This window comes from Athene cunicularia (assembly GCF_003259725.1).
Source record: "Athene cunicularia isolate RWA chromosome Z unlocalized genomic scaffold, athCun1 chrZ_part2, whole genome shotgun sequence".
NCBI classification, from domain to species: domain Eukaryota; kingdom Metazoa; phylum Chordata; class Aves; order Strigiformes; family Strigidae; genus Athene; species Athene cunicularia.
Genome location: NW_020799143.1, coordinates 6,656,904 through 6,678,825, shown reverse-complemented (window position 1 = coordinate 6,678,825; position 21,922 = coordinate 6,656,904). Strand labels below are relative to the sequence as shown.

The following is a 21,922-nucleotide window of genomic DNA, read 5'->3' as shown; positions in this document are numbered from 1 at the left end:
TTTCAATTGCCAGTGCTACAAACTCCACCTACTTATTACCTCAATAGGCTTTGTACTGCATGACGAAGTAGTTTGCAATTTGGTTTCTTTTGGTAGAAGATCAGGTGTTGTGTTCTTGTAATTTACTGTCTTTAAAGTAACAGGTACCTGTGCCAACCAGAGTGAAAATGAAGGAGAAGCTTTCAGTTTCCAAGTGCCTGCTGGTTTTAGTAGTCAGATTTTTATAGATTCATTTTTCTTGTGGTGGGGTGTTGGTTTTTTTTTTTTTTTTTTGTTATGTACAGTAGCTGCTCTTGTAGCTCATTTATCAAAAAATGCTATGAAACCTACAAGATTTAAGACCCACTCTCAGAGAGTGACTGAATTTAACAGATGTTTTGAAAATGCTATGAAACTAGTTCCTAGAACATGGATTCTTAAATTTGACTTATTTGCATATCACTGATGGCCGTTGCTACCAGTTTTGTGCCATTCCGTTTGTGTGTACAGCATTTACATCTTCAAACAGTATTTCCATGCTGCTAAATTGTGATACCTTTATCAAAGTTTGGGTGCCTCCGATCTTTAGAATTAGCTTTGGAATTTATTTTTGGAACCACTACAGTAGTGATGAAAAGGGTAGTGTAGTATTTCCTTGAGAACAAAGGTGTGCTTCAAGGGATGGTAAAATAAGGGAGTTTACTTGCATGAGCATCCAGTGACTCTGCCATCGGGAAGGTGTCACTTTCCAGAAAAAGTAAGCTCTTGCTGCAGAGTCCTCGTTTTGTCCAATTTTCTTGCCTGTCTTTCTGATGTGATGTTTCAGACTGTGTGTGTATACGGAAGACAGTATTCATGTTTAAAAGACTTACGGGTTGTGAAAGACCTGTACCTCATGAAAGACCTCAATAAGGCATGCAGCTGGTTCTGGTTCCGTTTTGACTTACACACATGGTTTCATTTCGTTGGATTAAATCAGATGGTAAGCAGTTCACCACATTATATATATTGTCTTTAATATAGCAAATTAATGCAAGATTTCAGAGATTTCCTGAGGAATTACTTGGTTTTGATTTATACCATTATTTGGAATTCTGGAATCTCTGCAGTGGGGAACTGTGAAGTCTTAAGTGAAAGCATTATTTCTTAGAAGTGTTTTGATTTAGCAAAGATGACACTGTCTTTTCTACATGCTTGAGCAGATTTCTAAAATGTGGGGAATACTTGTCATCATTTTGTAACTATTTTAATGTGAAGTTTAAACTTTTGTCTCCTGAAATGGTTAAATAAATAACCTTATTAAAAAGAAAATTTCTGCTTCCTATGATTCTGCTTCGTAGTGTAAAACAAACAAAAAAGGCCACAGGATGCTTATATGTGTGGACTAGTTGGGAAGTTTCAAGATGTTACCTGTAAGATAAATTGTCTTCTCTACAATGACACTCCAAATGCTATGGCAGTGGGAGAGGGAGTGTTTGATTCATACCTTCACTTTACAGTTTTCACATTCTTAGTGGCCTTGTGGCAAAACTTAATTTTCATTTCAGTACTTGAATGTCTTCTGGAGATTCATATCTGAAGGGAGCTCTTCATGTGTGGACCTTCCCACAGTGGGGAGTTGCCTTTTAAATACAGTCCCTGTGCACGCTAGATCTTTTTGGCACTCTGAGTTTTCAGTATGGAGAATGTAGCAAGGGAGGGAGCAAAGTATTCATCATGTAAAAGCCTCCTAAAAATTAACATCCTGCTAAAGTTTATTTCTCAAGTAGTCATTCATCTTAAGAGAACAGATTCTGGAGTGACGGGTCCAAGGAAATTACAGGTCTGTGTAAAAGCTGAAGGAATGGTCTGTGGGGCCCAAGGCTTTCCTACAAGGAATGTGAAGACTTTCATTATCATTCACAAGATAGTTTCTGTTATACTCATTTTCATAATTCTGCATTATGAGACAGTCTGGGTTCAACAGTCTTTTTTGTTTTGATTTTTGTTTCACAGTATGATAGCTAATTTAATACTGCATCCAGATTTTTACAGAGAAGTTAAGATGAAGTCTTGTATCTGTGACTAACTTTGGTATCAAGCTATGCAAAAGCTGTAGAATCATATAATTCCAACTGGGAAACATAGCTCGCCTCAAGCTAGTTAAAAAGTTGTCCCACTTTTCCCCATGTTTTCTCAGAATGCCTTCCAGGTTAAACCTGTGCCACAGTTCACATTCACTGAAAGCCACTCTAAAAGTTAATATAAAGAGGTCACTTAAAAGCAAAATTAGGTTACAAAAATGATCGTAAAAGTATTCATATGTCTGAAGATTGTAACAGCTGTAGAATGAAGTGGTTACTTAAAATGGTTCGTTTGTATAAATGGTCATGACAGACTTTACTCTCGTGCTGTTCTTTCCACTTTTATCTCTTCCATTCCAGTTTGCTCTGCTGTGCTTCACATCTCTAGCAATACAGCCAGACTTCTTCCTCCTATTGCTTCTCATTGCCTCATCTCATTTTGCTCCAGTTTGTGCTGGGACAGCACACAGTGCTCTCAGTCCTGGTGCCAAGTGCCATAGCGGTGCCTTGTTACATACAAGAGCTCATTCATCAACTTCATGACATCTCACCTTTTATATATTTAAATACAAAATTGTTTCAGTGTTCAAATGAGACCACTGCTTTTAGTTACCAGAAACACTGGAATGGGTTAAAAATATCTGAAAGAAAGTAAAAAATCAACGTTTGGTTGCATTTGAAGAGCTTGGCCAAAATTTTTGCTTGCAGTTGGAGTATTAGAAGGCCAGAAAGCAGTCAGATCTGCTGAGCAATACTGCTGTGCTTGCAGAAGCCCAGAGCTGTCATCCTTGGCTGCTCTACCATCCTCCTTCCTTCCACTCAAAAGCAGGATGTGTATTTTGGTACTGCATTGTAGCTTTTGCATGCTTTCTAGAGATAGCACTCAGTATGTCATTTAGAGGAAATCCCAGGCTGCTTTGATGTACTCTGACTTGATAAGGATAGCCTCCATTAGATGGAATTATGTGCAATATTCAAACACCAGCAATATGTTACAATTCGAGTTGAATAACTACTTCATTTCAGAAAAGCTCTCTTTCCCTCTTTTTAATACGGTATGTTCAAATGCTCTGCTCATTATCCTATGTCCTTTCCTTTTTGGATAGATATTGATGAATGCAGCATCATCCCAGGAAACTGTGAAGGTGGTGAATGCTCTAACACCGTAGGAAGTTATTTCTGCATCTGCCCAAGGGGTTATGTCACATCTGTGGATGGCTTCCGCTGTATTGGTAGGTATTCCACCCTGTAGTCTTTTGGAGCTCTCAGGGTTATTAAGGCAGTTTATACACAGCAGCAACACAACTTCTATCCCACCACCTAGCACGCCCTCCTGCACCCCAAGACCCTGGGACCTCTGATCCAGCTACTTAATGTTTGTAACATCTTCCTCTAATGATCACTGCCACTGCAACCATCTTTATGTAAATAGTATATCACTCTGTGTCATCTGTATTGTAGCTGGGAAACTCCTGTCTGAGATCTGGATCTTCTTAGAAAAAAAGCAATTACTCTCTCTATTGTCTAAGCAAACATAGGAAATGTTAATTATATTTGTTTCTTTAACTTGCATCTGATGAAGGAAAAAGCTAAGCTCACTTTGTTCTGAAGGAGCAAACATTTATCCTTAGTTAGTGTTTCAAGTTCCGTCTCACATAGCTTTAGAGACAAATATAAGACACATATATAAACTCAGAAGGCATTAAGTAGTGTATGCTGAGGTGTCATTAATTTGCCTGGAACAGATAATAAAAAAATACTAGATTTCAGTAGACTGCAGCTCTTACAGCACAATTTATTTAAAGCCTGTTCCTATATTCTAAGAAAGATTTGTGCTTTTTTTCACATGTGATAACTGCTTTTATAGAGCTGCACATGTCAAATATATGGTATGGACCATTGTGATGAATTAACTAAAAATACTGTATATACCATGTGTAAAAATCATTAACAATTGCTAATAATAGTGTCTTTTCTAGAGCTTATGTGGTTCTTCTTATTTTAGACATCTTAGAGTAGTTTGTTCTCATGTTGGGAAAAGGATGGGAATTCCTAAGGCATTTCTGAATTACAGATAAATGCCAGTAGCAACATAAGACCTACAAGTGATTTCACATGAATAGTTTTTTGCACAATGTAGCCAGTTTTGGTTATCCAGCTTCATCTGAGGAGTGCCAGACTTCAAATAGATCATGGCTGGCCTCAGGAATACTGAGAACATGTGATTTCCAATATGATCAACATTTCTGTGGATTTTGGCATGTTTTACAATCTGGTTTCTAAAGTCGGCTCCCAAACCCAATTGCACACAAATCACATGCCCTAGTCCACTAAGGTCCTTATGTCACAGAGTTTCTTTCTCTTAAATGAACATGTGTCTGAAAGTTCTTGTGCTCTCAAATGTTTATAGTGTTGGAGTATAATTTGAATACTCTAGAAGTATAATTTCCCTTTTACTTAGGGGAAAAGTGAAGAACGTAGTTCTTATTAGCACAAATTATTTTATTCTTCCTAGTTGAAGATAAATATTTGCTTTTAACCAAAATATGAGGATGTGCTCGGTTATTGTAATTAGTATCATGTCTTTTCAAATTCATTGAGCTTTTCTCATAGTCAGCGTTCAGGAGTGTGACAATAAAAGATCTAGGATGTGTTCTTGAAGGAACTAGAATATACTAAGTACTGACATATTTGTATAGAGTAGTTTTCACATGGCACTACTGAAAATACTGTTGTCCATTCAGTCTGCTGGATAGCATTTCTTCAATCAGATACATCTATACCAAGGAAAAATTCATTAAATGAATTTAGTGATATTGCAGTTACATGAAATGTCTCAATTTTTGCCATAGTAGGCTTTTTATATAGTTGTATCTGGTTTCTGTTTGTATTGCTTTGTATCTTTTGTATCATCTATATTTCCTGTTAGCTTGAGCAGACTTCAAGATCATGTTGGATTAATGCAAGACTAGCGTCACGGCAAATATGTGATCTTGCTCTAAGCTAAATGTGAAATGGCTTGGTGCTGATCGCCTCAGAAAGTTATTGGGTGTGTTCTAGGGTATTTTTGGATTTGGTTTTGTGGGTTTATTAATACTACTTCTTACATGTTTTAGTCCTTCCATGAATTGAATAAGGGAAAGTAATTTTGAGAGTTCATGTTACTATTTTTTGTTTTGTTTTTAAATTAACTTCCAGATCAGAGGGCAAGTACATGTTTTTCCAGCATAGTGAATGGCCACTGTGCACAGGAGCTTCCTGGTAGGTTCACCAAAAGGCAGTGCTGCTGTGAGTCTGGCCAGTGCTGGGCCATCGGGTCTGTTCCAGATGTGTGTCCTATCAGAGGATCTGGTGAGTGGCATGTTGGTTGATGAGTTGTTTTTCTCCTTCTTGCTGCCCATTCCAGTTAGGATGGAGGTCACTGGAATATTTTAAACTGCTTTAAAATGTAGGCTAAATGGAAAAAGAAAGTCAGGAATTACATTATTATTAATTCTTGTGTTTTTAATACTGATGTTACCATCTGTGAACCATTTTTTTCTGGTCCATGATTGTTTGGGACTAGTTTCTTTAATGTCCTTTTGTTGACTTTGGAGATAGTTCTTGGGAAATGGGAAAGATTTTGTGGTCAAGCTCAAAGAGGAAATGACTCTGTGGGTCCATAGTTCATTTTGATTTAAAGGAACAGCTGCTCTCTTGTGCCATTACATTTTGCATTACTTTGAACTATAAATGCATCAGTATTTCACTTATTCTTTCAACTCTGCTCACAGAACAACGGTCCACATCCCTAGTAAAATGTATTTTCAGTTTATCTGTATCAAGATCTCTGAGTGACCAGGGAGTTACAGTCCTGCTGGCAACACATCAAGAAAAAGGTTTCAACAAATAGATGTAAATTAGAGTATTTCCTTTTATTTTTTTAGTGTCCTGCCTTAAATAACACCTGTCACAGTCATGGGATCTGCCTGAGATTAGGAGCGGGAGAGGGAACATACAACATCAAAGAAAAGAGTAGTTGGTGTTCAGTTTTTGTAGCATACAAAGATCTGTATCTTCTTTATAAGCTGACTCTAGAGTTGATTTACTTTATGCTTCTCTGTGCATTCTGTTTTGACAGATGAACACCGCAGACTGTGTGTGGATGGCACTCCTGCTGGAGGTGGTTCCAGGGGTGGTGGGACTGGAGGAAATGGGTTCCTTCCTGGTGGCAATGGTAATGGCTACAGTCCAGGAGGAGGAGGATTCATTCCCATCCCTGGAAGCAATGGTTTCTCCCCAGGTGTAGGTGGAGCAAGGATAGGGACAGGTGGTCAAAGTCCCACTGGAAATGGCCCAATAATTACAGGGCTAAGTAAGTACTTGAATTGCTGTGACTTGTTTCTCTTTTTTCCATTCCTTTTAGTTTTTACTTTTTTTCTGCTTAGTTTTTAGTCTTGGAATGACACAGTCTTCTTAACACATAAAAATGCCTTGGTATTCAAACACATTTAAGAGACCTCAGCTGATAAATTGAGGAGTTCAGGAGCCTTTTTTTAACAAGAGGTCAGATGTAGAGATATTTTCTTTGCTTCAGTTATAGTCCTTGAGCCTGTGCTGTCCCAGCTGATGTGTCTTGGTTAGCACTAATAAAACTCCAAATTTCTAAGTGTTTTCAAAAAGCCACCAGGGTTTACAATAAACCATTCTCTTTCTTCGTTCTTACAAATGTAAAACTTACTGATTCTGCAGGAACACTACCTTAACTGGAAGCCCAAGGTGAATAATATTCAGAGGGAAGTCTCATATATCTAAAGTTGCTTGTAACATGTGCAAGCACATCTCTAGGACCAGAGCCATAAAGCTAATAAAATCCAAGGAGTATTACTAAGATAGATACACCAAAAATAGTAAACCTACAGGAACAGACTGCTTCATCTTTCACCCAAATTGTGGTTTTATTCATGAGGCCACTGACAGTCTCATCAGGCTATACACATAAATGGTACATCATAATTATAACTGTTGGATTTTTTTTTGTTTCTGAGAGTTAGTTTTTGTTAGTTAACTGTCATGTCAACATGCTTGGAAAAAGATACTTGATTTAGTGGATATATTTATGCACCTGATAACATACTTTCTGAAGCCAGCTATTAATCTTCATATTTACTTCTATTTGAAAATATGAATATTTTTCTCATGTTCTGGGTTTTTTTTATTAGCAATACTAAATCAGACAATAGACATCTGTAAGCACCATCCCAACCTCTGTTTAAATGGACGTTGTATACCAACCCTTTCTAGTTACCGATGTGAGTGTAACATGGGATATAAGCAGGATGCAAATGGCGATTGTATTGGTAAGTGCACATTTCTAAAATTTAGTATTCACTTTTAAAATGCTAATATGTTTCTGCTTTAAGTCTGGTTTTAAAGTTAGCAAAGCATATTCTTCTTCCCCCACATACATATTAATTTTAAGATACTGCTCGTGAAAGAGAGCACAAAGCCCATGATACTACTTTCACTAGAATAATTTAAAATCTTCATGAGAGTTATCTGTTTCCTTAAAAATAAAAAGAAATCTTTAATCACAATTGTTGATATTGAGTATTCTTGATGTGTATTGCACATTCTTGTCTTTACATTCGGTAAAGTAAGTTCTGTTTCATGTTCTCTTTTGTTACTCACATAGCTCTATTTTTACTACAGGAGTTAGTGTCAAGTTATGTTCAAGATAATGAAGGGCAGAATTTATGTTTTACCTAAGGATGAATGACAGTTTGAAAGATGTCAAATAATTAGAAAAATGCATGAGTTAACTTTTGGTTATATTTACATTTCATACTGAAATACTGAATGCTAACTTTTTATAACTAGAGTTAAATTTGGAATTCTGGGCTATTGTTCAGTTACCGTGGACTTCACTCTTGCAGTGTCAAAGTCTCATCAGGTATTTCCGGGGAAAATAAAAAATTTGGGGGTTCTTGTGGGGTAGTTATATGGAGAAGAAGAATCCTGTATGCAGGATACAACTTAGTAAAGGTATAGGATCCTAAACAGAAAGGTCTGGTTATATTTCTGATTGAACATTTGCTTAATGAGACTTTATAAAGAAATTTGAGATCTGTGAATGAAAAATGTTTTACAAGATCTTGTTAGCGATAGGCTTTTCTCACTGAAACTGTGCTTTTAGAATCAATTTCTAGTGTGTCTGTGGTTTATAGAAAAATATAGAAACAAGGGAATGCAGAAAACTGCAGCTACATGAATCCTTAAAAAAATCATCTAATCCAAGACTACACAGTCTACAGTATGTAAGTGAGAACAGTACAGGCCGATTTTGACATACATGCAGCAGAGTGGGTATCAGCCAGAAGCCGAGCTAGGAGCACTGCATCTCTGAGTTGAAAATTCTTCCACTTACCGCTGAATTGCAAACTGAGTATCAGGACCTGCGTGGCTTGGTATGCTGCTGTTTCTTACCATGTTTAACCTCTATGTTTTCAATTTGATATACTACACCTGAAAGTTTATGAGTCCCCTTAGCTAGGCCATTCACTTGCATGAGAGAGGTCAGTTACAGCTACATTGTTCCTGAAAACTGTTTGTACACCCTCTTCTTAAGAAATCTCAGTTGATGGAGATTCCACCACTTCCTGAGCTGCAGTGCTCCGGTAGTTGAACTTCCAGAAAGTTTTCAGAACATCTAATCTAGCTTAAATGCTACTTTGCAAAATATTTCAGCTCATTGTTTCTTCACTTATGCACAGTATATAAAGAAAGCAGTTCAGTACCTTTCTCTCTGCACTTTTGCATACTTGAAGACTGTTACAGTTCTTTTTCCAAGTTGTCCTCTGTGATATAGCAAGCCCAGCTTTTTCAGCTTTTTTTTGTTTGGATGACAGTTTTCTGCACTTCTGATCTCTGTCTGGGAAATTCAAGAGGCTTAGTTTCTTGCATCCTTGGGCCTCAGGAGCTAGAAAAGTGCTTTGTAAGTGTGGAGTGGGAGTTTTGCTATAGATCTGTCTTGTGTGATTATTCTTTCTTTATAGTGTATGGAGAGCCCTGGCACTTTTGTTCCCAGCACTGAATTTTGCGTCAATGAAATCAATAATATTTTTAACTGTGGTGGACCTTGACTTTTGAGCAACTGTCTTGAAATGTGCTGAGTATCTTCTGAAATCTGGTGAACTGAACTAATGTTTCTTCATGAAATCTAGTTCACAGCTTGTATTTATATTCTTTGTTACTTGTGGGACAAGTTGAAGATACCATCTGAAGCACACATGTTTGTTATCTATTAGGTAACACACATTTATTACATTTTTAATATTTTTGCTTTCTAAGTTCAACTGTAGAAATAGAGATAAATGATAAAAACATGAATATGTGGTTGTTACAAAGCTAACAACTGAAAAAAGCGAAAGGCCTTTCTAAACTGTACTCTTTGAGGCAACCGTCCTGTCTTTGAATCATTAAAAAGCAGTGATAAATAGCATTGTGGTTCAGCATGATTGCGATAAATGTTTACTCATGCTTATAAAGAATTATTCTTCATGAAGAAATATACTGAAAGAGGACATAGCTGTAAACAATGAGCCTCCATACCATGAAAAGCCACAGTGTCACCTGTCCCTAAAATCATTCTGTATTAAGGTAAGACAAATTTGACTGAGCTATTTCGTGCGTCATATCAGCAGATAGCATAAAGGTGACATGTGATTAAGTATCAGTTCACTGTGGCGTATGAGATTTGAATGCTGTTAAACTCACAAAGCCCTTTTTTTTATTTGCAAAGCTTGAAAAATAGATGGCAGTGCTAAGGTAAAAATTAGTAGGGTTTGTTACTGTTACAAGCATTTGATTATTAATCAAATGCATGTATTGATAATGTGGCATATGAAAGTTAAGAGTTTAGGAAAATTGTGGAAAATAAAGTCAAACCAAAGTGAATCTTAATGCAGGTGGTAAGGTTTACTCCAAAATAAGAGGTAAGTACAGATTATCTACTAGGAATTAATAATACGAAATTTCATGTAAGTAGATAAACCAAAGGCCTCACCTGAGCTTGGGTGACCTTTTTGACTTCTTTTCTTAGTGAATACCAGTTTCAATAACCACTGGCACAAAAGAAATCATTCCGTGCCTTTGGCTTCTTTTTGGCTTCCCAGCCAGATATTAATGTACTAATTTCACCTGAGAGTGGCTTTTGCGATTAGTCCAGAACAGAATTTAAACTCTGTGGTTAAGCCTGTTCCTTTGCTCTGTCTTTGTGCCCCTTTATACTTTCGTCACAGCAAGTACAACTATATGGATTTAATTAAACTTCTCATTTTCAGTTCTCATTGGAGAAATCATGCATGAAAAAATAAAGTAGGCCAACCATTTGTGTGTTAAAAGTCCCATTAGATTTATTTATCTGGGTGCTGAAATTGACTGACAGAAAGATATACTGTGTTCTTAACAGCTGGCTGGTATTCTGTCTCTCTCTTATGTGGAGTCACCCTGTAGGTTACCAGCCTTGCCGTTCACCTTCCACTCCAGGCTTGTGGTAACAGTGAAGTTGTATCTGATTTTCAGTTTGAGGTTAAAGTTCCTGAAAATTATAAGACTAGATTGATAGGTGTATGGAAACAAAATATTGTTGACCCAGGAAAAAGTTGTATTCATTTAGGGAACTTAGCCTGGACTTTGTATGGACTTTGTAATACACAGCTCAACATGAAACAGTGATCTAAAAATTGAAGCAATTTTGCATGCACTGGAATCAAAACAAAAATTTCAGCTGGTTTAAAAAAGCAGAATGTGGTGTGCCAACTATAGTAATGTCCTAGATTGAAAGTGTGGAAAAAAATACCAATAATGACTTCCAGCAGGTTTAAGTGTCATTTTGTCTGTCTGTGTGAAACAAGGCAGTCATCACTAATGATATTAAGACTTCAGTGGCTTGCCTTTTGAGTGACTGCTTTTAGTCAGAAGACTTTCTATGAAAGAGTATACTTTATGAATGTTTGTCTTAGATAACACAGCTTTGTTTCACTGTTAATTTCTAATTGTATTATAAAGAAGTAGCCAGAGTGTCCTAAGTGCCACATTGAATTGGTGATTTGTGAATGGTAGTTGCAGTAAATCACACTGAAAGTTGTCTTGGAAATGTAGACATGAACTTAACTACATGGAATTTCTGTGTATAGTGATACATACTAGATGATGTTAAAGGCTTGCTTGAGTCTAACTTGGGTACTCATTACTGAAAGAACAGTCTTGGGCCATTGGGAACGGTTACCTTTCACTGCATGGGGTAAGGTTAATGGTATATAAATGAACACTGCTTCCATACAACTCTATCTCTCTGGCTGCCAACTCCCCAAGCAATAAAGTAAGGAGCCAGAAATCGTTAGATATTTTTGTAAAGAGTTAAAGAAAAGTTTAATTTTAAAATTATCCCTCCAAATCAAAAAATAATAACATCGCATGCTGTTCTTTGACTTAAACTTGTATTATGCTGCTCTCATATATCTCTGATGTGTCAAAGAATGGTAGGTGTCTTAAGTGATCTGCCACTGAATGGTCAGGCCCTTTACCCAAAATGATAAGTTGTAATATTACCTTTCTTATTTCATTCTGTTTCTAAAAACTCTGGATAAAACTGTAGAAACTTTGAAAGTGGCAGCAAGCCTGTAACTCTGCTGTGTTTAATTTTAGTTGTTTTGCAAATACCAATCTCCATATTTAAAATTCTGTAATATACCTTCAGACTCATTGCAGTAAGTCTTAAGGGGAGTTTGGAAGTTCTGTACTGTGTCTAGTGAAATTCTGACAAGTGTTACAGGTGAAACACTGAAAACTGGAGATAAGTGTGATGCAAGTGGTGAAAGAGAAATACTTGACACTCAAGAGGGGTGGTCTGGGAGATAGAATAAATGAGTTAAATGTCTCTGTCTCAGATGTTTCCTGTTTGTACTTCTGGAATATGCATGCTTGCAATGTGAACTCAAAGCCAACAGCTCCTTTATATTAACATATATTTGCCATTTCTCTCTTTTATCAAAAGCTTATAAAAATAAGAGCATCTTAAGATGCATATTTTGTATGGAAATCATCTGATGCACATGGCTTTGGAAGGATTTTCTAAGCTTAAGTCAGCTATTTCATAGAGGAAACACTGCATTCCTGCTGTACAGTTTATAAATTAATTTGCAGTGAGATCCATTTCTAGCATGAGTGTTTTCTTTAACAGATGAAGCAAGTTGAAGCCTATAATGAGATCATAAATGTAATTCACTGTAGGAAAACTAAACAAAATAGATGAATACCTTATCTAGTATTTATAAGTTTCCCCTGTCATCCCCTATACTGAAGCAAGATAAATACACAGTAAATTATTTGGATTAAGACATTTGACAAACTAGTCATGTGAAAATGTGATACAGAGTTTGACATTTTTTTGGTAGCTGAGGACTTTGTTCTGAAGGAATTATGTGCAATCTTCCTTGACCTCCCACATTAGATGAACACGGAGGAAAAAATATCCAATCTAGCACTCATGAGAAGGGGCATCCCAATAGCCAGGCATGGTGGAGAAGCACGAGAGCAGGAAGCTACTATAGTTACATAGAACTCTACTGCAGTATAAAAATGCAGTTACTGTTTTCTTCACTGTATTTAACGCTCTGAATTTCTCTTTTCTTTATCTTGCTTCATTCTTGTGTTTTTACTGGAGTAGTGGTGTCAGCTGCTATGCAAATGTGAATGAGCTAAGTATTCATGAGAGGAGGTATTTGATTCTTCTATTTGCTTCACCTTTATTCATTTAGCTGTTTACCCAGCATGATCTGATTGTATCTAGGCACCAAGAGTTAATGAGCACCAGCTCATTTGAATATTGATGCTATAGGTTTTAACTATTTATGCATTAACACAGTAAATCCTGTGAAATATGGTGCCTTGTTTATGGTTAAATTAGAACAAAACTTAACCTTTTGCCATTTTTTAGAATCAGGTCATTCATGGCACAATGCTTTCTAGAAGTACATATTTGTTCAGCATATAAATGTTCTTGAAAGTTTAATTTCTCATTCCACCCCATCATTTCCAAGATGTAATAAACAAAGTTTTAGAAGTAGACCTCATAAAGGGTGAATACAAATGATCAGCAAAATTATGCTGGGTTTTTCCTGGTATTTCTGGTAGTATACACAGCAAAATGCGTGGAAAATCATCACTACTAAGAACTGATCAGAAGTGGCTTTACGTAGCCCCGGCTTCCTAGAGCAGTTTACAGACAGATACCAAAAACCCCTCGAGTCATCTCTGGCTTTGGGGTGTTAAAGCCTATCTAAACAAAGAGATGAGTAATTTCAGACCTGTAAGTGAAGTGGAGGGCATAGCTGTAGGGATAAAAGTCAAATTAGTAAAGGTGGTTGATGAAGAAAGAGGGATTTCATCAAGGGATCATTTCAGTTTATAATTTGTGGATTTAGGTATAGCAGAGATGAGCTGCACATATCATTGCCTGGTAGCTGCAGGAGAAACTGACCCAGCGGTCCTGCCTGCCAGACCAGGGTGGGCATATGCTCCACTACCCAGTTCACAGAGGGCAAGGATCCTGGGAAGTTTTATATAGGAGCATAAAGGGAGGAACAATCCGTGTTACTTTAGAACTGGGAATAGCTGTCTTGGGCCAAAGACAGAACTGACTTATTGTTAACCACTTGGGATCAATTTTGGGATAGGTTCTTGAAAGGAGTTAAAGCTTTCAGTGCCATGTGTCAAATGGGAATTATTTATGAGCAGTTACCTAAAATTTGTAGTTAAAGTGTATTTGGTTGCATACAAATACCAAAAACCTTTTGAAAGGAGAATAAGGTACACTGTAGAGAAGGGCTAGATTAAATCTGGCATTGCTCAGATACAAAGACTGGTGTTGAGGATGCAACGGGGCATAAATAGATGTAGTACACAGATCATGGTCTTTTTAAGAATCCATCCTGCTGGTCTGGGCCCCCCCTCACATTTCTACAATAAATCTGTAATATAATGGGGGGTTTGGGGATGTTATGATTTGCTCTAATTTTAAAATGCCAATTTTAATTTGTATTGGTTTTATTCCGAAGAAGAATGAAGTGTTGTTCACTTTCACAAGGCAGCTGTCAGATCTCACATTTCAAAATCCTTGTACTTTTTTGTTTGTTTGTTTCAAGATGTGTATAAATGACATAGGAGCATTTAACTTCTTCTGCTGGACTAAGAGCAGATCTGAGTTCTTAGGAAAGTAGCAATTTTGCACCAAGAACAAGTTTTAATATTTAGCATTTGTCTGTTAGTTACCATCTTTTTCACTTAGAAACTTCTAGACTTGAAAAAAATATTGTATACATTGTGAATTCACTATTGCTCCTCTGTGCTGCCAACAGATGTTGATGAATGTACATCAAACCCATGCTCCAATGGAGACTGTGTCAACACACCTGGTTCCTATTACTGCAAGTGCCATGCAGGTTTCCAGAGAACTCCTACCAAACAAGCTTGCATTGGTAAGATGCTCTGACCCCTTATGTCAAATCCCATTGGATTTCAAAACATAGTTAGCAATGCGATTTCAGTAAATCTCAACAGCTGCGTTTTATTAATTGGAGCTCCTACCATTCCATTTGTTCTGTTGTTGTCTTTTAACATTTATCCATTATTCTGGAGTATCTGTCACTTGGCCAAGGAATACCCAAGCTGAGAGTTCTACAAAAAAAACCAAGAAATAGACTAGTAGTATTACAGGTGTACATTTATGTATGTATGCAGATGAATGTGTGAATACTTTTTTAAAGGTGTTGATAAAGTAATTGCTGAGCATCACAAAACGTAGCATTTATTGTATAGTCTGTCAAATAATAATTTTTCCTGTCTGTGATGCAGTAAGAATGAATTCTTAACCATCTTTGGAAATTTTTTTCTAAGTAATATCTAAATAACATGTCAGTATTTTTTTAAGCGGTAATTATCGCTATATACATTTTTATCTTACAGTAATTCTCTGATTCTGTGGGTTTATTTTTTTGCCTTAGATATAGATGAGTGCATCCAGAATGGTGTTCTTTGCAAAAATGGCCGGTGTGTAAACACTGATGGAAGTTTCCAGTGTATTTGCAATGCTGGGTTTGAACTGACTGCAGATGGAAAAAATTGTGTGGGTAAGAACTCCTAGAAATAATGGGGCAGGCACTAGCTTGGTGATTCTAGAAATTGTACTTCATACTACAATTAAGGATCATTAAGGGTTACCTTTTTTGAAATAAGGTATGACATGAGGTGAACTTTTTTCCCCAGCATTCAAACAGTTATTGTATGGAACTGCATGATTTCAAAGAAAAATTGAGGTAAATTTTTTTTGAAACTACATTTTTCCTCAAGAGTCCCAGGTAACTCAGTGCCAAGAATAACATTTTTTCCTAAAGCTTCATAGCAACCGTTCCATGTATCAGCACTGCTGTAGAAGTAACTGGTTTTAGTTTTGACTATGCTGTGTCTAAAACAAACTTCATAGGTAAACAAGCTCTTAATTCTATCAGGTGATTGAAGCTTTTTATCCTTTCATGTAAGAAAGAAAGACATACCCTCTTCTCCTATACACAGACTGCTGAAACATGAAAAGTAACTGATCACAATGGGAAGAAAAATTGCTGCATTGTCTGCAGAGTGAAAAGAATTTAATCTTCAAGTGGCGGGATGTGTCACATGAGTCCTGGTCATTTAGTTTTACTGTGTCATCTTCTGGAAGGTGTGGAACTATAAGCAGTTTTCTTTGCACTGTTTTGCAGACCATGATGAGTGTACCACTACAAACATGTGTTTAAATGGGATGTGCATAAATGAAGATGGGAGTTTTAAATGCATCTGCAAACCAGGATTTATTCTTGCTCCAAATGGGCGTTACTGTACTGGTATGTAGAACTGAGAGGTAACACATTAAGACAATCTTGATTGAAAACAGCTTTTCCTGCCCATTAATTCATGCAGGAATAGCAATCTTGTGACATGGATTTAATATCATACTAATACCTTACTAACTCACTACAGTAGATTTCTTAAGCTGCTTAGAATAGAAATAGGTCTTTAACTTACAGAAAGAAATAACTGAATTATTTAATAGTATTATGAAAACTACAATAGATGATAAATTAGCTTTTGAAAAGCCTTGGAGGATTTTATTTCCTGCAGGAAAATATGCAGACCTTTCATGAAATGGTACAGTGAGCAGCAATATGGGAAGTTTAAAAGATTTTGTACTGATGAACATACACAAGTATGTTTATCACATCATTATTCTGGCAATTTAGAGTGCATAACACTTAAAACGTATTTGCCAAATAGCATTACAAACTTCTAAAAGTGGGGTCATAGAAAACTTACATTAAACATTTTAAGAAAAGAGTGTGATGTATCTTCAGTTTAAGCAAACTAATGGGAGATACCTGTTGATGCCAGTAGGTTTGGACTTGAGTCATTTCTAGTAAGTGCAAAATTATCTAAATGGTTAGTTTTCTGATTTGAAGTTAAAGCATTTCTATTAATTGTAGTTTTCTTAATGTACATGCAGCTGGGCTGTTGACATAGATAGAAATTAATGACCATTGAAAAGTTCTTCAAAATTAAGATTTACCATCATATGGATATTCTGTGATTGGTGCTTCCTTAACCACAGTATAAAACAAAATTATAGTATCATGGGACTGACAAAATGGAAAATTTATTATTAATTTTGCTTAATGTAGACTATGAAGTTCCTCTAATCCTAGAGTTTTTCTGGGTTGGATTGGTTTGTTTGTTTTTTTAATGCACAGCTTGAATTTTGATTATTTAGTGTAATTCCAAGATGAGATTTTTATTAGAAACAGGACAAGGATATGTTGATGATTCATCTCTACCATAAAGTCATTTGGTAATGTTCTAAAAATATTGATTGTAATCTTGCTTAAAAACAGCTAATAGTTTGTTGAATTGTGTTGCCTCCTGATAGATATTGATGAATGTCAGACATCAGGAATTTGCATGAATGGTCACTGCATAAATACTGAAGGATCCTTTCGATGTGAGTGTCCACCTGGCTTGACTGTTGGAGTTGATGGTCGTGTGTGTGTAGGTAAGTGAGATACTTTCTTTTAATTGAAATGCAAGTGGAATTATCAGGTTGTCAGATTAAAGAAATACATTATATGGCATCCTTCTAGATAATGTTGCATCAAACTACAGAGGATCTATTCTAGCTAGGATAAATCTGGAGTATTCTTCTTTTGTTCTGCTGTGTGTCTTTGTTCATGTATGTGTGTGTATATGTATGTATATTTGTGTATCGTTTGCTCCAGATCACTATAACAGGTACATACCTTGGTTGCAACACTGATACTTTCACACTCCCCTTTTCATTTCTTTCTCTCTGTACTGTAGTGTTAATAAAGAAGAAGCTCTAGCAGGAGAAATGGTGAAAAACAGATAGACTTGGTTTTGTGAACTAGGATGTCATTATTAAGAATTATTAGGCAATCTTGCTATCCCACAAACCTAGTAGTAAAAGACAAGAAGCTTCAATTCCTCTGTGGAATTGGAGTGGCACCACCTCTTGTTCACCTGTTATTCCTGTAAATTAAAATTATAGTATTTACTGTTCCTGGCATCCCTTTTTGTTTTTAAGGCATAGCCCTTCTAGTCTGCTGATGAATATTCTTTTGTTGTATAATAGGAACTACAGCCTCTTATCCCTTCAAATGTTGCTGCTTAACAGTTGAGAGGTTCTTCGTGCAACCCCACCGGGAACTCTAGCATAGCTTCAGGGAGCTCACCAGAGAAAGGTGGAGCATTTTCAACCTGATGAAGCATAAAAAAAGGGTAGAGGGCAAGAGATATCACTTGTTTTCTACTGATTGCTGATGAAAAAGGTGGAGAGGAATATAAATTTTACAAAAATTTCTGGGAGTGATGGGACTACATGCACTAGGAACTGCGATACTGCAAAGTACCCTAAACCAATTTAATCCAATTTAATTTAATTCTGATATCATCAGATTATCAGCTCTCTGTCCTTGTAAGTTGCTTCTTTCCTAGCTCATCAATGTATCTATTGTCTGTCATGTTGGTTAACGAAGGCTCAATTAGTAGATAGGCATGACATTAAGCTTCAGAAAGCAAATGTGCCTGGAATGGTGCTTCTCTGAGTGAAAAGTGCACCTCTGGCAGCATCACAACACATCAGCTTCTTGTTTGGTATGTGGCCTTGTGTGCTAGATGCACACAAGTGGACTGCTATTGGAGCTGTTATTAGATCATGCCAGCTGCTTGTGTCATGGTGTTTAACAGGTTGATGAAACAGTAAAGGCAGAGGGGAAACTGTTGGCTTAGCTCTGCAATAGTCATATATATTAATTGGTGTAATGACTGTTCTTGCTGATGGATGCATATATGTCTTATCTGCATGTGTCTGCGTAAAGGAAAGACAGCCTTCATCACTGTGTTTGGAGTTTATCTGGCAACAGAGGGATGTAAGATACTACATCGTTATGTTGCTATTATCAATTCATTTAAAATAAAATTTTAAAATGTGCAGAACATAAAGTCTAGTGTGAGCATTCCTATCAAGTACCTGTGAAGGCTCACCCTTTCTGCTACCACATCAGTTTAAAAAATGCATGAAAAAAACCTCAGAATTGCTTAAAAATAGGCTAATAAAAAGCAAAAACACTTTCTCAGTCTCTCAGTTGGAATCCAAATATTTGTTGTTTTAAATAAATGACATTTTTTAATAAGCAGAACTGTACTAAAGATTGAACCAACAAAAGCGAGCCTTGTTCTCTCCTATGTAGTAGCCAAGTTGTTTTCTTCTGGTTTATTAAACTTCTGGAGAAAAGACATGAAAAGATAAAACAATAAGAAGAGTCTTGATATACTCCTTTTAATATAGGAATTTCACAGCTTAGTGGAACAGCAGCAAAACCAGATTTGAGTACAAGCTGTTCAGTACCTTTTTTGTGGTCCAAGTTGGCCTCATCTTTACCCCTGTCAGTGGTACAGCTGCAAATAATCAAAGCAGTGCTCAGTTTTCTGTGCTTTCATTTACCTAATGCTACCACAGTTCTAGCAGCTAAAGGCTTCACAAGTTCACCATCAGCTGTGAATGCTATTTTTTATTTGAAAATGTTCAGCTCCACATATCATATAGCCTTAAGATTTACCATAAATCCTTAAATTTTCAACAGGAAGTATTGTTAATATGACAAAAACCATCAGGCAGAATCATGATTTATTTGGAAAATTCATCCTAAAAAATTGATGTAATTATTGCAGTCATAAAGTAACATAGGAAATTTCAAACATTGTGTAACAAAAATATCCTCATACATGACCTTTAGAAGAGAATTTCCAAGCCAATCTGCTGTTCAAATTTTATGTATGTGTGTGTGTGTATATATGTGTTCATATGTATGTATGCTGTGTTAACTACAGGAATTCTCTGTTGAGTTATTTGGTTCCTTATATTGCATGAACTGAATATACTTTTCAGACATTCTGCTGCTAGAAGAGTATTTGTAGTCTGAAAGTTAATAAGTAATAGTATTCCCATAAATGTGCTGGGTAATTAGCAAAAAGTTAAAATCAAAGAGCCTACAGTCCAATTCTCATACTCATACATTAGGCTGTATTTTACTTCTGAATAGAGCTGTTGGTTCTGGTGGGGCTACTGACAGAATAAATCAGGGTTTTTTGAGTATTAATAAATATGGCCAAGTCAATCACAAAACAATTGTGGATTAAAACAGTTATACAAGTTTGGAAAAAAATACCACAAGGGAGAACAAATGCTTAGAAAAGTTAGATAAATACTCAGAGCCAAACTGACATTTCAGGTTTGGCTATACTTCTAACTGCAGCTCCATGCTCAGATACCGCTACTGGATTTGTGAGTGTGTGTTTGTGTGTTTGTGTATCACCTCAGAACTTGTACTGAGCTATGGCTATAGTTTTGTGCAATGTTGGTTGTTCTCTGATGAGACACTTCTAATTCAGTCTGCAGTTCACATCTCTGCCCAGAGCTGTAGCCATCAGGACAGAGTAACTAAGTTTTATTTTACCCTGCTTATTTTACAGAACCATACCTCAAAGCACTTGTCATGAGAATTGTGTGATTTGACCTTCTAAGGCACCTGGATGAGTGCATTGACTTTCAACTACTGGTCCACCTGACCTTAACCACATATAACATTTGCAGATGAAGTGCTACACCACAAAATTTAAAAGTCTAAAAATGCTGTTCTCTGGGATACAGTGGTGTTTCTTATAAACAGGTGGACAGTTATAGCAGCACCAATGCTAAACTCTGATCCATGGCATAAAGTTCTCCAGTGTTCTGAAATTAGTAGCCAAAGGCTGATCAAACTATACATGGGGAGCAGCGCAGGTCCATCAGTAAGGTGCACACTCAGAAGTGTCATGACATGGGGAACCAGAGCTTGGTGAGGTGCTTACAGCAACTAAGCCGTGGACAAGACACAGTGCCAGTCCTTCTCAGCCTTGATGTCAGCATGGGAAGGACAGCCCGGGAAGGACATTCTTACTGTCATATGATCGCTGGTTTGGTTCTGGAGGAGCCATCTTGGTTCTTAATCCTGCACAAGCTTTGTGAATCACTGTGTAGATAAGACTGTTTTCCTGTAACTAATTAGGCAATCCTCCCCATATTCCCTGTGCTGCTTCTATAGCAACATTGGTTTATGTACTTGCTCTTTTCTTATGCAGAGCAGTTGCTCAGTACATCTGTAGCTTTCTCCAGCTGCTTCCCATACTTCTCATCTTTGAAGACCTTTCTACAGAGTATTTCTTTCACACTTTCCAACCATTTCTCCCCCTAGAGTTTCCCTCAGTGCCATTTCCTTCCCTTGAATTTCTTCTCCATTCTTTCCCAGCCACATAGCTAGGGGGAAGCCTTTCCTTCTGTGACAGGGCAATGATTCAAGCCCCTTTATTCATGGCAGAGTATGGCAGAGTGGCATCTGGACAGGTCAGAGGTTGAGGGAAAGGATGTGATGCAACTGTTTTGCAGAGTACATGAACAAGCATTTCTTTAGCAAAAATTATTGATTGTCATCAAGCATAGTAATCTTTTCCTGCTGTTAAGTGCAAGCAAATTGTACTGGCTTCACCTAGATTCTTGACAAGAAGTAAACCCTGAAATAGGGGCTACATTTAGCTGTGCTCCAGAACTACTTGTTCCATGTGATACCAAAAGCAAGAGAAACATTTGTGTTTCATAGGAGCCAGTTTACAACACTCAGGGAGCAGGAAAAACACATAAGAAATTGCCAGTTCTTATTTGGATTGACACAGGATATTGAACATCCACTGTAAGATTTTTCATGTAACTTTTCTATGTTGTTTTGGGGTAGTTTTTAAAGGAGGTAACTGTCTGGATTCCCTGAGATTCTGCTCAGTTTCTGGGTGCAGACAGGTCATATCCAGGCCACAGTTTGTGGTACTTTTACTGGGAGATTGACAAGGAGCGTAAATTAAGGCCATGTTCTGGCCTGGTCCATAAATATACCTAAAACATAGGATATTTCTGTAGCATCAACAAGTGTCTGTAAATGTATAGGAGTCAAAACTAAATGCTATTTACTCCATCTATATCCTGCAGTTCTCAACCACACATTCAGGTGAGCTGTCCAATGACATCTCCAATATTATCCTGTAAGCAGGTATGAAACAGGAATCTAGCCCTGGAATGACCAAAAAAAACAAAGCAACTAAACCCCAAAACCACTTTAAAAAAAAAAAAAAAAGCAACAGAACACTTAAAAAGCAGTCTGAGAGAGATTCTCATAGTTCTTGGGTAAGTGTAGCAGGTGGTTATATCTCCA

The 21,922-nt window shown here is 36.9% G+C and overlaps 1 protein-coding gene across 1 annotated transcript in view; it reads left to right on the top strand.

Moving 5' to 3' along the window:
• The window catches only part of FBN2 (fibrillin 2), a 171,695-nt gene that overhangs the window by 56,898 nt on the left and 92,875 nt on the right, over positions 1–21,922 (top strand). The window contains exons 8-15 of the mRNA XM_026866024.1: positions 3,149–3,274; positions 5,241–5,393; positions 6,163–6,396; positions 7,244–7,381; positions 14,441–14,560; positions 15,086–15,211; positions 15,839–15,961; positions 17,038–17,160. Coding sequence (XP_026721825.1) covers positions 3,149–3,274; positions 5,241–5,393; positions 6,163–6,396; positions 7,244–7,381; positions 14,441–14,560; positions 15,086–15,211; positions 15,839–15,961; positions 17,038–17,160 — 1,143 coding nt within the window. The remainder of the gene's footprint in view (positions 1–3,148; positions 3,275–5,240; positions 5,394–6,162; positions 6,397–7,243; positions 7,382–14,440; positions 14,561–15,085; positions 15,212–15,838; positions 15,962–17,037; positions 17,161–21,922) is intronic.